The sequence below is a fragment of the Physeter macrocephalus genome, chromosome 4 (genome assembly GCF_002837175.3).
Source record: "Physeter macrocephalus isolate SW-GA chromosome 4, ASM283717v5, whole genome shotgun sequence".
Lineage (NCBI taxonomy): Eukaryota > Metazoa > Chordata > Mammalia > Artiodactyla > Physeteridae > Physeter > Physeter macrocephalus.
In genome coordinates, this window is record NC_041217.1 from 69,368,025 (window position 1) to 69,380,238 (window position 12,214).

The following is a 12,214-nucleotide window of genomic DNA, read 5'->3' on the forward strand; positions in this document are numbered from 1 at the left end:
GGCCAGCTGAGCTGACCATTTGTCCAAGGTGAAGGGACTGCCCAGGAACTGGGGAGAAAAGGGAAGCCCCTTGCACAGGGCTGACATCCTGCGAGGAGGGGTTGAAGCCGCCCTGGGAAAGTACTTCAAAACCTACCCCTGTTTCTTCAGTGCCTCCTTCCTCTATCATCAAGACTTGAGTGAGGTCCCAGAAAAAAAATCCAGTTACACTTGGGAGGGAGTAATACTGGACCATATCATCTACTAATTCTTAAGTGTAAATTTAGCTCATCAATTTTTTCCAGCGGCAATATTCCAGAGCTTTTTAAGACAGAATCGCTCAGTGGCAGATTGTGTTTTGCAGAGATGGCCACAATAATAATACCTTCCATCCCACATGCTCTCCTTTCAAAGTAACCTTGAACATCTTCCCATTGAGTGGTGGGTCCCTTGAACTTGGGTGGATCTTCTGCACTTGCACCTGAAAATGAGTGTGGCAGATATTAGGATGCCTCAGCTCCTTTCCCTCCATAATTTCCCATCTGTTTAGCTTTTCCTGGATCCTCCCTCTCTCAGTCTCAGGCAGAGACCCTCATCCTGAGCTGAGCTGATTTTCTTGAAGTTGTGCAAGAACTTCCTGTTGGCTGAGGAATTTAATCTCTCTTTTTCTGGTCACTGTGCTAGACAGTGAGGAGAGAATCTCAAACCCAACTCCAGCTCCTGTGGGAGGCATGATGGTCAGTGCTGAGGGTGAAGATGTCAATTAAAAAGATGTTACTGGCAAAATGGCACCCATCCCAACCATGAGATATCAGTCATCCCTTGATTGTCTAGAACTGTAAATTACCTTTGAGGACCATGAAGTTGCAAGTCCTTCAAGCCAGAAAGAGAAACCCTTGACCCCCATGTCTCTTCTTCATCAGGTTCTAGAACTTTTCTTATAATTCCTTGGTTGTGGGAAACATCAGGGTCTCAAATGACAGGGCCTGGGGTTGGGACTGAAAGTGGGTGATTGTCTAATGTCTTTTAGAGGCCAGGACCCAGGCTGGAAGTAATCCTTTGATGCTGGTTGGTTAATAGTTGTGTTAGTCTGCTAGGGCTGCCATAACAAGATACCACAGAATGGGTGGCTTAAACGACAGAAATTTATTTTCTCAGTGTTGGAGACTGGAAGTCCAAGACCAAGATGTTAGCAGGTTTGGTTTCTCCCAAGGCCTCTCTCCTTGGCTTGCAGAGGGCTTCCTTCTCTCTGAGTCCTTCCATGGCTTTTTCTCTCTGTGTGTGTATTCCTGGTGTCTCTCCCTCTTCTTATAAGGACACCAGACATATCGGATTAGGGCCATCTCCGTGACCTCATTTAACCTTAATTATCTCTTTAAAGACCCTATCTCCAAACACAGTCATATCCTGAGATATTGGGGGTTAGGAGTTCAACATGTGAATTTAAAGGGGACAAATTCAATCCATAACAATACTTCATGAACAGTGGTGGAGGAGTGAGTGCCCTGGACAATCAATCTATGGATCTTGAAGAACTTCCAGTGTCCTTGAGGGGATGTCCTGCTGGGCCCATGTTTCCCAGAGCAGAGCCAGGACATGCAACCAGGGGAGAGGGAAGGGGGAAGGTGTGGAAGTTTGTGCCAGCGTTTCCTGTCCTCCCAGTGTGACGGCTGCCCAGGCTGCTCCTGAGAGGTGGTACAGGAGTCTCACAGGAGGTACGAGGTCCATGGTGGTTCCCAGGTACCAGCTACATCCCAGAGCATCACGTGGCTAGGCAGTGGGGTTCCTCATGACCCAGGCATTGCTCATGGCACACCCTACACAAGGGGGTTCTCTGTCTCTGAAGCCACTTCACCAGCACAGACATCCTTCTTCTTTTTCCCTGGCAAGGAGAGCAGAACGAAGGTTACCCCTCCAATGTTTGTACCTAAGGCCTCTGAATCCTGACTGCCCTAGTCCAAGATCACCTCAGGCAAGGAATAGCTCTCCTGGTTTTCTAAGACCCTGGAAAAGGAGATGGATGCTTCAAGGACAGGAAGTTCTTCCTAATGTCTAGACTTTCTCTGCAATTATGGCACGCATTTAGCTGTAGAAGGTATAGAAACTTAGAGCTGGGATGGACCCAGTTAAATGACTAGGCAGAAGCCATGTGGCAGAGCCAAGGGCCAGCCTCCAGATGCCCTGGGTAGAGCCTTTCCACTATCCCAGGTAGTTGGATTCTCTCTACCCTTCTCAGTGTCCAAAGCTGCTCTTTTCTGAGCCTTGAAAACATTAGGCAAAGTGAAAGAAGTCAGTCACAAAGGAGCACACAGTGCATGACTCCATTTACAGGATAGACTGTCCAGAAGAGACAGTCTAGAGACAGAAAGGAGATTAGTGGTTGCCTGAGGCTGGAAGGAAAAGGGGGACTAGGGAGTGATGGCTAAGGGGCTTGGGAATTTCTTTTTGGGGTAATGAGAATGTTCTCAAATTGAGTGTGGTGATGGATGAACAGCTCTGTGACTGTAATAAAAGCCATTGAGTTTTACACTTGAAATGCATGAATTACATGATATGTGAATTACAGTCCAATAAAGCTGTTAAAGCAAAAAGCTGCTCGCTTCCTGGCTTCCACCTTCTTACCACAAATCCTGGGGGCTGTCTGAGGCAAAGGGCCAGGTCAGACCCTCTCAGGAGCATACAGGCCCCTAGGTGGAATGTGACCTCTGCTGCTCTCTCTTCCCTCCCTTGCCTGTGGAAAGAATATACAGGAGCCAGCCAGCCAGCCCAGCTGCATGCTCAGTGGCTGGGCCAAGACTCTTGCCTTTTCGGACACATCCACTGAAGTCTTATGCCTCCTTCTCCTTGCTGACCCACTTTCTCCATCCTGGGACCAGCCAGACAGCCTTGGATGGACATGTCCACGAAGCCCAGGTCTGCTGGGGTAGTTCTTTCAGGAGCTGGATGGAGAGCTCAGAACCCAGCTTGACCTCTGAGTGTCCCCTTCCCTCTTCTCCTGGGGGAAGGAGGCCCTATCAGTCCCTGGCCAGAGAGGTGCTTCTCTCAGGGAGCCTTTCCTAGGATGGTTGGAAAGAAGGAGTTGGGATTCATCTAGATTTTCACTCAACACACCTTTATTGATACCAGCTATGTTTCAGGAACCCGTGCTAGGTGTCAGGGGGTGGTGACTCAGCCTTTGCCTTTCAAGACCTGAACTACGTGGGAGAGTGAGGGCAGTAAGTGCTGTGACCGAGATGAGCGCTGGAGAGTCAAGGCAGGACACAAACCCAGCCTGGGCGTGGGAGAGAAGGTCGGGAAGGCTTCCTGGAGGGGGCACACCTTGAAGATGGTGGAGGTGACAGCCAAATGAAGAAGGCGAGTTGGGTGGGAAGTTATGGAAAATGTGTTCCAGACAGAGAGAGTAGAATGTGTAAATTTCTGCAGAGGCACACAAGAGAGTAGCTCATTTGAAAACTGCTAAAGGAACTTCAAGTAGTTCAGTCTGACTGGAGACCAGAATATTAGATGGAGAGGGCCAAGAGATGACAGGGAGAGGTAAGCCTAAATAGGAGGAGGTCCAAACTTGTCCCTCCTTCCCAGAAGACCTACCTCCTCCACCCACCCCCAGTCCTTGCAGGACTCCTACCTGAGCAGGGGCCCCAGTGCCAGGCAGAGAGACCAGCCAAGATCAGGAGCAGCAAGACAGGCACCACCACCAGTAGCACATCTTTGTAGGAGGCCATCCCTGGAGATGGACATGGAGAGGGCAGGGTCACAGGTGGACTGGATGCTTCACGATCCCTCAACCACTGATCCCCAGCCCTTGGCATACCTGCCTGGTGATGGCAGCTCTCCCAGGGGGTGACTGTGGCCAAGTCCCAGCTGACAGGGTTTGAGACAATGCAGGAATAGGCCACACCTTTGTCACCTGGTCCCAGTGACACACTCAGCACCTGTCCGTCCATGAAGAGGCCACCTGGCTTGATATCAAGGTCGACGGTTCTCTCCCGTCGCCAGCTATAGGTTATGTCGCTGATGTTGGGAGCCCAACAGGACAGGAACACTTGGCAGGTCTTGGGGGGCTGGGCATCCCCTGATACAGCAATGAACACTTGTACCACGGGCCTGGGCACTGCATCTGAGCAAGAACAGCAGAGCCAGTGCGGGTTATAGGGAGGCTGAGCGGGGCCCATAACTCCAGCTCTGGGATCCATGCAGGGCTAGATGCCACCTCTGACTAGGCCACTCTGGCTCTAAATCCTCATCAGTCTCCCATTGCCCACAGGACAGAAGCTGAATTTCTAAGTCTGGTATTCAAAATCCTTCACTAAATGGTTGATGTCAACCTCTCCAGCTGTACCTCCTGCGGATCCTCCCCACCCATCTTAATTAATTTCTTGTTCTCCCAAACGTGTCTCATGCTCTTCTTCCTATCTTTCATATGGCTCAGCTGTACACATATGCTTTTCTCGTCTCACCCTCCTAGAAAACTCCTACTCATCCTCCAAGGCCCAGCTTGGACACACTGCTTACTGCTCTGATTATGAAGCCTTCTCTGATATTCCAGGTGTGGCTCTGAGCCCTCTGAGAACTCTCTGTATCCCTTGTCATCAAATTTCCCTGATACATGATACATCAGTCAGAGAGACAATAAACGTTTGTTAAGGTAGGCACAAAAACAAACACATTCCTGGACTTTGGGAGCTTTTGGAGTTTGGTGAGGAAGACATACTAACAAGTGATTATGAATAACTAAGAAAATTATTACAAGGATGCAAAATCCTGTGAAGGAGCAGACTGGGGGGTAGGGGCTCTGCCTTTTTATCTCCATAACCCTTGCTCTCAAGGTGCTCAGCTACCTGGGCCATTGGACAAATTGGTGTCCTGGCATCCCAGGCCATGGCTGCCTTTTCCTACATCAGTTGATGAGTAGATCATGAGTCTCGTGGCAAAGGGGGCCAGCGGGAGAGCATTCTGGCAACAACGGAAGGGCTCAGTCTCTGAGAGCATTCCAAAGTTAAGCTGAGTGAAACCTCATTAATGCCAGCTCAATCTGGTGGGATTTGTGATATGAAAAAAGAAAAGATTTGCTGGGTGCACTAATAGTATAAACAAAGATTACAGGGGAGGGAGAAACAAAGATTACAGGGGAGGGAGATATTTACACTACTTAAGAGGACAAGCTGCTTCCAAACATGATCAGGCACAGTAGAAACACCCATTGACATTTCTAGTAACTGATCTGCTAATTCAAATCATTCTTATCTATTGTCAAAGCAGAGCTCCTAAGAACGGCTGCTTGGCAGCTTTGTGCAATTAGTTCTAATCACGCTACGTATTTGGAAGCAATAAAACAGCAATTTCCTTAAAATCTGTAATTCAGATGCTGAGAACAAGGCACTTTAGAGCTTAGTGGTGTGGGTACTGCATGTATTATCACATTCAACCTCCTCATTTCACATATGTGACAGCTGAGACTCAGAACGGGGGAGAGCCTCCCTAGCTGCCTGTATGGTTGTGAAGGCTGTTCACTGTGCAAGGGCGCTGGGCTCAGGGGGTAACAGGTGAGAGGGGACTGCTGAATTCCAGCCAGCACTCTGCTTGCCAAGCCGTGCAACATGGATCAGGGTCGTGTGCATCCAAAAGGACACACATTTAATTGTACACTGGCAGCCCGTGTGGCTCACCTAAGTGATGAGACAGTTATCTCCCTCTAGGTGTGGGAGAGTCTCTCTCTTTCCAGTTTGCTACTGCCTTTCTCTCCCTCAGTGTTTTGCTCTGCCCAGCTATCACCCCTACTCTCCATTCTTTTTTTTTTTTTTTTTTTTTTTTTTTTTGCAGTACGCGGGCCTCTCACTGTTGTGGTCTCTCCCGTTGCAGAGCACAGGCTCCGGACGCGAAGGCTCAGTAGTTGTGGCTCACGGGCCCAGTTGCTCCGCGGCATGTGGGATCTTCCCGGACCAGGGCACGAACCCGTGTCCCCTGCATCGGCAGGCGGATTCTCAACCACTGTGCCACCAGGGAAGCCCTCTCCATTCTTAAATTTGGACCTTTTCCTCCCCCTTATTCTATCTCAATTTCTGAGGTTTTACTGAAATAGGGGTCACTGACATATCTTTTCCAAGCCACTAGATAGATGAATGGGAGCTCAAAGGCCATTTTATCTTTACCAGCAGATATACAGTGGCAGTGGTAGAAGTGTAGGTGGTAATGGTGGTGCAGGTGATGGTGGAGGTGGTGGAGGTGGAGGTGGTGATGGTGGTGCAGGTGATAGTGGGGGTGGTGGAGGTGGAGGTGGTGATGGTGGTGCAGGTGTTGGAGGGGGTGGTGAAGGTGGAGGTGGTGATGGTGGTGCAGGTGATGGTGGAGGTGGTGGAGGTGGAGGTGGTGATGGTGGTGCAGGTGATGGTGGAGGTGGTGGAGGTGGAGGTCGTGATGGTGGTGCAGGTGATGGTGGGGGTGGTGGAGGTGGTGATGGTGGTGCAGGTGATGGTGGGGGTGGTGGAGGTGGAGGTGGTGGTGGTGCTGCAGGTGATGGAGGGCATGGTGGCGGTGGTTGTGGAGGTGCTGTTTGTGACAGAGGTGGAGGTGAAGTTGCTGGAAAGAAAGACCCATCCAGCCTCCAGTGAATTCAGTCACCCCAGCTGAGGTGCTGAGAGCAGCTTTATGAATGACTCTAATAAACCTATGTAGAACAGAGGATCTGCTCAGCTGAGCCCTGCCAAGTCAGACTTGTGAGAAACAAAAATATTTGTTGTTTTTAACCAGTAAGTTTGGGGATGGTTTATTTTGCAATAACAAATAACAGAGAACACCCATGAATGATGGAAATTTAAAATCTCTCAATACATCTAAAAGAGCTCTTTTAAGAAATATGACATAAAAATTCTATACTTTAGTTACAATGAATTTTTAAATTAAAAACATTGTGTCATAGTTTAATTGCAATATTTATTTTTCTTTTTGGTGGTGCATAAAATAATGGCACATCTTATAACCTGTTATCTTAGAATTGATGATGTCTAGGGCAGCCTCTATCCCAGATGCTTTCTCAAATGCCACTGATTTTACCTTTATTGGGATTTTCATGGTAATATTACTATACTGGTTTTACAAGTGAGAAAGGTCAATGTCAGGGAGTAACTATTGTGTCCAAGGCCACTGAGATAAGAAAAGACCAAGCTAGAATTCAGACCAGGACTGTAGGGCGGAAAAGCCTGGCTGCCCCAGCCAGAAGCTCACCTGCGAGAACCTGAGGAGTTTTCTTACCTGTGGCTGGGGGGAAGCAGCTGTTCCCTGAATCAGCCATGAGGTCAGAGGCCTGAGGTTTCTAGACCCCAGCTCTCCCCAGTTTCCAGGACCCAGGATGCCTTTCCGGAGCTTTGTGGGAGGAGGTGGGGCAGAGAGCCTGAGTCAGGCGCACTCACCATACACCTTGAGCTGCAGGGTCTGGGTCCAGGCTCGACCTTCCTTGTCCACCAGCAGCACGGAGAAGTTGCCGCTGTCTCCAGACTCCAGTGGCCGCAGCTCCAAGCTGAGGTTGCTGTGCAGCTGGGCTCGGCCCAGGAAGCGGGAGTGGTACAGCGTCTCCAGAGACCCCCGGAAAAACGTGGCCAGGAGCTCCTCTGAAGGCCAGACGGACCTCCAGATGGCCTCTCGGATTTGGAAGCCGGGAGGGCGCTTTGCCACCAGCAGCGCCGAGCCCCCCACCTGGCCCTGAACTTGGGCACCGGTGACAATGAAGGGAAGTAGTGCTGAAAGGACAGAACCCCATCACTCTGCCTGCCCCAAACCTCCTCATCTCTCTCCTGCATGCAGCTGAGCTGCTGCGGAGCATGTGAGGGCCCTTCTCTCCACACTCCCTCCACCCAAGCTGAGAGTGCACTGCGCCAGGGGCTGGGGATAAAACAGTGAGGAAGGGGATCCAGTCTCTGTGCTCGTGGAGCTCAGACTCTTAAGACAGCAATTTACCATGATGGCAAAAATGGGTGCCCTGGGAGAACACAGGTAGGCTGATAGGGTGACCTTGCCGGGCCTTGAGGGACTCAGAGAAGAAAAGGTTAAGCTGAGACTGCAAAGAGGAATGGGAATCAGCCAGGCCAAGCAGAGGGCGGCCTGGAGTGGGGATGGGGAAGTGTTAGAGACTGAGTGGGCGGCACACACAAAGGCCCGGGACGGGTGAGAGAGCTCGGTGCACCGTGGGGAACTGAAAGTAGTTCTCTGCAGAGGGAGTAAGAAATAGCACTGCAGAGTCTGTGGGAGCCAGATCCTGCAGGGCCCTAAAAGCAACTTTGGAGTTTGGGCTTTATCCTTAGAGTGATGGGGGGCCTTGGATAGTCTCTAAGTAAGAGAGTGACGTGATTAGATCCATGGTTAGAAAGACAACTCCAGCAGAGGTGTGCAGGCTGCACGGGAGGTGGGGCAAGACTGAGGCTGCGTCTATTAATCCCAAGGAGAGTGGGATTGTACTTGTACTGGAAGTACAATGGAAACGTGTACTGAGGAAGGGAGCAGCTGAGACAGGCAGAGTTGGGGGAATGGAGAGATTACTGTGTGTAGTCTGTGGGATCTGGTAACAGATTAGATCTGGGGAGTGAGGGAGCCAGGAGTCAAGGATGGCTCCCAGGTCCTTGGGACCCACTGGATGCCGTTCTCTGTGATCCAGAACAGGAGGAGAAACAGAATGGGGGTGAGATGTCAAGAGGCTGTTTTGCTGGGAACATATTCAGTGTGACTTGTGTGGGTGACACTTCTGCTTGAAGTGCCCCTCTGACTCCTTTGCTGACTAATTTCTGCTTCTCCTTGAAGCATCACTGCCTCCCCTGGCCTCTGCCATCTGTCACTGCAGGTTACAAACTCTCTCTGTGTTCCCACAGCGGGCTGGGATCACCACTACCAATGCTCCTATCCCTCTATTGTGACCACTTGTTTATGAGTCCCATGAGACCATGAGCTCCTCTTTTCATGTTTGTACTTCCTGTGCCCAACACAGTTTAGGAGCAGGACGTAGGAGAAGCTCGGCAGGTATACTTAATGCATGACGAAATTGGCTGAGGACTTCCCTTGTACCCAGCACAGTGGTGGGCATGAGGGTTCAGAGCAGAATAAAAGCAGATGGAGAACACACCCAAGTGCTGGGAGTTTGGTTAGGGAGCCGTGTTCTGGATGATCACTCAGCCAGCCGCTGGTAACTCTAGTCTCCTGTCCGTCTCACTGCCCTGCCAAGCCCCAGTCATCTCAGTCCTAACTGGGGATGGCTTCAGGGTTAAGGCACAGTGGAGACGTCATATAAAGAGAGCATAGTCCTGGATGTCAATCAAGACTCCTGTTCTATCCTGCCCTGGCTCTGCCACGAACAAGCTGTGCAATCGTCAGCATACCTCTTCCCTCTAAAGGCTTCCATTGTCCCATTCGTAAAGCAAGGGGGTGCATTCAACCAGTGGTACTCATCTCTTTTACCATTCAGAAAAATTATTTTTGCTTCCCATGTCTACGGATTTGAAAGATTTGTGAACCAAACAGTTTCCCTCTTTTTGTCAGGATTTCCTTCACACGTTTAGAAATGTTGAAATCTGCAGACTTTTGGAGCCAGGAACTCAGGTGGGGACACCGGACAAAATCATCTTGAAGTCCCTATGAGTTTCTGACACAAACAAAAGTGTCTGAGTACTTGCCACACCCCATGGCTCCCATCCCCTGGCCTAGCAGCGCTGGCCCTTGTCATACTGACCACTTGTTAACCAAGGGAGGGAAGTCAGGCATCGGACAGGATGCGGGGGGTGTCGCCCAGTGTTGAAGGGACCTGACTTGTCTCTTCTGACATCACACCGCTATCGACCACCCCAAGTCCACAGGCAATATATTAACTTGCTTTTGTCTCTCATCCCTCCTCGACGTCCACTTCCACAGACCTGCAGGGAGGAGTCTCAGCTCTCCCACAGGCTGTTGGAAAGACATCCTCAGATTGTAAGAGCCCTGCCCTCCCCTGCTCTCCCCAGACCACATTTAGAATTTGCATGTGTTAGCACTGCCAGACCCTCACATTCTCACGACCATCTCTTTCAAAACCAATGGTACCACCAGCCTCCGTTTTAACCTCCCTGGGCCACAAAACAGCTTGTGTCTCAGGGACATGGAGGCTCCTTTGTGCTGCCATCCTTCTATCCAGGGTCCTGCAACTCTTTGCCTCTGCTTAGCTTTTAAGGTTGCCCAAGAACTTGCTTCAGTCTTCCCTACCCGTCCACAGCTCCTGGGTTCTCACTTGCGTTGGGGAGAGGATCCTGCCCGGATGTCTGAGGAAGGGACTTCAGCTCTCTGAGGCCAGGCCACCCGCCTGCCCCACTTACCTTCCCAGAGAAGCAGACTCCACAGGGACCACACGGCCATACTTCGGAGAGGCAGGCAAAGTCGCTCGACAGCCAAATCCAGAACATCCCAGGTCAAGTGGATGCATGGAAGGAGCTGTGGTCCTTCTGGAAAGTCCCATGTTTCGAAGGAGGAATGTTGACTCAGAACAGGACGCCCTGAAAGCGAAAATATCCAGAGGAAAGTGGAAGTTGGCCTCGGGTCTAGCTGGGCTCTTTCAGGAGCTGATTCTTGTAAGTCAGCCTCTTTCAAATGCCTATGGTTGGCCAGTGCAGATGGCAAGCGCCCCCCCCACAAGCCCACATCCTCCTTGCTGACTCCCGCTGGGCATGCCCACATCCCACTCTGCCCAGCTGCCCCCTGCCTTTCCTGTTGTCACCACAGAGAACCCTCTAAACTGCGATTCCCATCATCACTTCTCCGCTTAAAATTCTTCCGCAGCCTCCCACTGTCCTCAGGATAAAGACTAACTCTTGACTTAGCATACAAGGTTCTCCTAAGTCCAACTCCAGCCTGCTTCTCCAGCCTGCCGTCCTACGTCCATTCCGCTCTCCAGCCATGCCAAGCCAGGACTGCCTCTTCTCAGAACTGCCAATTCCACACTTCAGTTCGCTGTACTTGTTCCATTCATCCATCTGGATGTGGCATGGCTATGCAGGCTACGCAGCTGGCCGGACTCCCGTTCCAGGCTTCCTGACCACAGGCAGCACGAGGAACCTTCCTTTCTGTGTGCCCAGGGCCTGCCCGTTCCTCTGTCATAACTCTTCGCACACTGTTTTGCAACAGTTTTCTCATCTCCGCAGACTGTTTGTAGCCAAGGTCCCATATTCATTTCTGTGTACCCCTCGGTGCTGGGCATGTCATGAATGCTTAATGGACATTTGTTAAACCAGGCTGTGAATTCTAGAGATTGCTGCATATTTTGCTTCCTGGAAGCCCTACAACTCTCCTCTGAGAGGATCTGATGATCACCCTGTTAGAGATGGGGGAGTTTGAAAACCAGAGAGAGGTTAGCACCTTTTGGAGGTCACAGAGAAGCAGAGCTATGAGCTGAGCTCCAGCCTTCCGAGTGTGGTCCATTTTGCCAGTCTCTCCATCCTAACTCCGTTTCTCTTCTCACTTGCGGTAACTTGGTTTCTTTAGTCAGGGAAGGCTTTGCGAGAAGATAAGGAAAATCTCTGAGCTTCCTGAGTGTGGCTTGTGGTGTCTAGTCCTGCAGAGCTTCTGACCTGTCAGTCAAACTGAACGTTCTGCTCTGGACCCAGCTGGGAACAAGGCAGATGTGGTGGCAGGTGAGCAGGAGGTTTCCAGAACAGAGTTCCTGCCCTCCAGTTACTCACCACCAAATTGTAGGAACAAGATATGCCTGGGAAAGGAAGGCCCACAACAGACAGACACGGCTCTGTGCAAAAGAGCAGCACAGACAGTCCACGCTGCAGGAGGGCATGGGAAGAGGTCTCTGTGGTTGTGGGCAGGGGACACTTCCTTAAAAGGTGGAATTTGAGCTGCATCTTGAAGATGGACATGATTTGGATAAGCTGAGAAAACAGGGAGGGCCAGAGACTGGGGGAGGGCTCTGAGCATGAGGGGAAAGCAGTGTAAAGCTTGGCAGCAGGGAGGTCCCATGTGGGCTCCAGAGGCAACGAAGGAACAGAGGGAGGAATCCTTTAGGGCTGCCTTGGGTAAAATGGAAAGGGAGGCTGGGGGTCAGATTATGGGGTCCTTGAGTGCTGGGTTAACTTTAGGCTTTTACTCTGGAGGCCAGCAACTCTCACCCGTGCTGAAAACTTGGATTCTCAGGGATTCTGGTTCAGTGGGGCTGGGCTGGGGCTCAGGAACCTGTAGTTTTATTTATTTATTTATTTATTTATTTAATTTTATTTTTTTTTTT

The 12,214-nt window shown here is 50.6% G+C and overlaps 1 protein-coding gene across 3 annotated transcripts; it reads right to left on the reverse strand.

The window, feature by feature from the left end:
* Window positions 1–891: 891 nt before the first annotated feature.
* On the reverse strand, window positions 892–10,344 carry SLAMF8 (SLAM family member 8). 3 transcript variants are annotated; one of them, XM_028488749.2, is made up of 6 exons: window positions 10,305–10,344; window positions 7,386–7,712; window positions 3,791–4,096; window positions 3,605–3,709; window positions 2,783–2,918; window positions 892–1,861 (listed from the first exon to the last, which is right to left on the reverse strand). In XM_028488749.2, exons 1-6 carry the CDS (start codon window positions 10,342–10,344, stop codon window positions 1,831–1,833), a joined length of 945 nt encoding a protein of 314 aa, XP_028344550.1. In that variant the 3' UTR covers window positions 892–1,830. The 3 variants fall into 3 exon arrangements, with proteins under 3 accessions (XP_028344550.1, XP_054940240.1, XP_054940239.1); XM_055084265.1 differs by lacking the exons at window positions 2,783–2,918; window positions 7,386–7,712; window positions 10,305–10,344 and adding an exon at window positions 3,091–3,396 and having other exon boundaries at window positions 1,808–1,861; window positions 3,605–3,703; window positions 3,791–4,222; XM_055084264.1 differs by lacking the exons at window positions 892–1,861; window positions 2,783–2,918; window positions 7,386–7,712; window positions 10,305–10,344 and adding an exon at window positions 3,069–3,396 and having other exon boundaries at window positions 3,605–4,222.
* Between the last annotated feature and the right edge of the window lie 1,870 nt (window positions 10,345–12,214).

Coding starts and splice junctions, on each gene's coding strand:
- SLAMF8 (XM_028488749.2), bottom strand. CDS start 10,344: ATGGCCGTGTGGTCCCTGTGGAGTCTGCTTCTCTGGGAAG. Junction 2,919..3,604: donor GCACTGGGGCCCCTGCTCAG/GTAGGAGTCCTG, acceptor CTCTCCATCCAG/CTCCTGAAAGAACTACCCCA. Junction 1,862..2,782: donor CAGTGGATGTGTCCGAAAAG/GCAAGAGTCTTG, acceptor TCTCCTTGCCAG/GGAAAAAGAAGAAGGATGTC.